Here is a 1730-nt window from a genome sequence, read left to right on the forward strand (position 1 = left end):
AGATTATTATTCTTACGCAATCAGTTCTTGTTTAGTAAATCAGTCTCAAAAAAAGATCAAAAAGTCTTTTTGCCTGGATATAAGATTTTAAAACTTGGTTAGGTGGACATTTTTTGCAGTGATAGGACCAGGTTTGAATAAAAGAAAGTGTTTTTATCAACATCGTGTAATGTTTAAGTTCTAACTCTGTAAGTGCTTGCAAAATGAAGTACTCATATTTGTACTCTGTTTGAAAAAAAAAGCTGGTTTCAGGACACCCCTGTTCTGTACCTTCTGACAATTAATTCCAGGTTCATAAACTATTTGATTATGGTTTGTATTTCAATAATAACAGAATCAATAGTTCAAAAAAGCACTCCTGACACAGTCTGACTGGTGTTTAATTATCCATTTACCTACTGGATTTAGAGTGGTGATTAAAAATGGTTCTGGCARGAGCATATATCTTTTATTGGACCATCTGGTGGGTTTGTTTTTTTGGAGAGCATCGAAGCGACGGAGTGATAAAGGCTCTCTGCCAGCATCTCCAGTCCTCTGTCAGGGAGAACTTTCTGACCAATCAACTGGAAGGCTCAGGGTTACTTTACAAGCTGACAAGACGTGTTTGAAGCTCCTCATTCCTCTGAGTTTTAGAGCCACTGAGATTATATACCGCACAAGTTCTCCGCATTCCTTACAGAGAGAGCGTTAATCTGTGAACAGAGTGGGGTTATTTTAATCCCTGGCTGGAAAAAGYTGATAACAGGAGTGTGACGTAACTTTTATTTTAWTTTTTGTAGTTATGAAGTCCTCACCTGCCCTTTGTGTGGCTGTTCCAACACTGCTCCTCATCAGACTCTGTCAGATTGCCTTTGGCACAGATGTCATCTGGCAATTTGGACCAGAACCCCCTGGACTCTTTGAGCTTCTCTTTGATGTCAGTCACCTGCCATTGACCAAAACAGTAGAGAGAAAAGAAAATCAGGTTTTAAGTGTAAAAAATGCAAATAAAAAAAAAAATAAGAAAAGCAACACAAACTGGTTTCGTATTCAACCATCAGTTTTTAAAGGACGCTGGGATTTTCGACATTGATGCTGCAGCAAGTTTGTGRCGGAGCACAAAGCCTTCTGTTTTTTATTTCCATCAGGAGAGAAGTGCTGTTGGATAACAACAGTTTTTTTCCTTCTTTTTGTCCACTTCCATCCATATTCTGCTCATCTCTGATTCATACAAGACAGATTTGAGGTTTTCAAATCTGATATTTGGCATAAGTGGCAACCCCCAACTGATTCCATCTGGGCTCGGCAAGAAGTTTGAGCGGGTGATTAGCAAACAGGAGGAGGAAAAACAAAAAAACCTGCAGACTTTGTCATGCACAGAAGCACATTGTGTTTCATTTTTCTGATTCATTGTCATTTTGACACAGTTGGAAACAACCAGGGACAAAAGKGAAAATCATAATAGTCTGAATTTTAAAGTCTAAGTTGTTTTTAAGTTGCTTGTATTACAGTGATTATTGAGTCAATTGCTTCATATCTACTGTTACGTCAACAAAATCCTGTTTTTCTAATTAAAGTTTTGAGTCATCATGACTTTTTTTAAGAGGAAGTAAAGCATTCAAAGAGTGACAGGCAGGTCAAACTACAGCCATAAACTGAGCCCTGCCTTCGAAGAGTAATATATTCATTCAGTGTGTTTTGTGTGTGTGTGTGTGTGTGTGTGTGTGTGTGTGTGTGTGTGTGTGTGTGTG

The 1730-nt window shown here is 38.2% G+C and overlaps 1 protein-coding gene across 1 annotated transcript in view; it reads right to left on the reverse strand.

The window, feature by feature from the left end:
- Positions 1-1730, reverse strand: part of gpc6a (glypican 6a) — a 194344-nt gene that overhangs the window by 7173 nt on the left and 185441 nt on the right. The window contains exon 7 of the mRNA XM_014003049.1: positions 795-925. Coding sequence (XP_013858503.1) covers positions 795-925 — 131 coding nt within the window. The remainder of the gene's footprint in view (positions 1-794; positions 926-1730) is intronic.

The sequence above is a fragment of the Austrofundulus limnaeus genome, unplaced genomic scaffold, assembly GCF_001266775.1.
Source record: "Austrofundulus limnaeus strain Quisiro unplaced genomic scaffold, Austrofundulus_limnaeus-1.0 Scaffold16, whole genome shotgun sequence".
Lineage (NCBI taxonomy): Eukaryota > Metazoa > Chordata > Actinopteri > Cyprinodontiformes > Rivulidae > Austrofundulus > Austrofundulus limnaeus.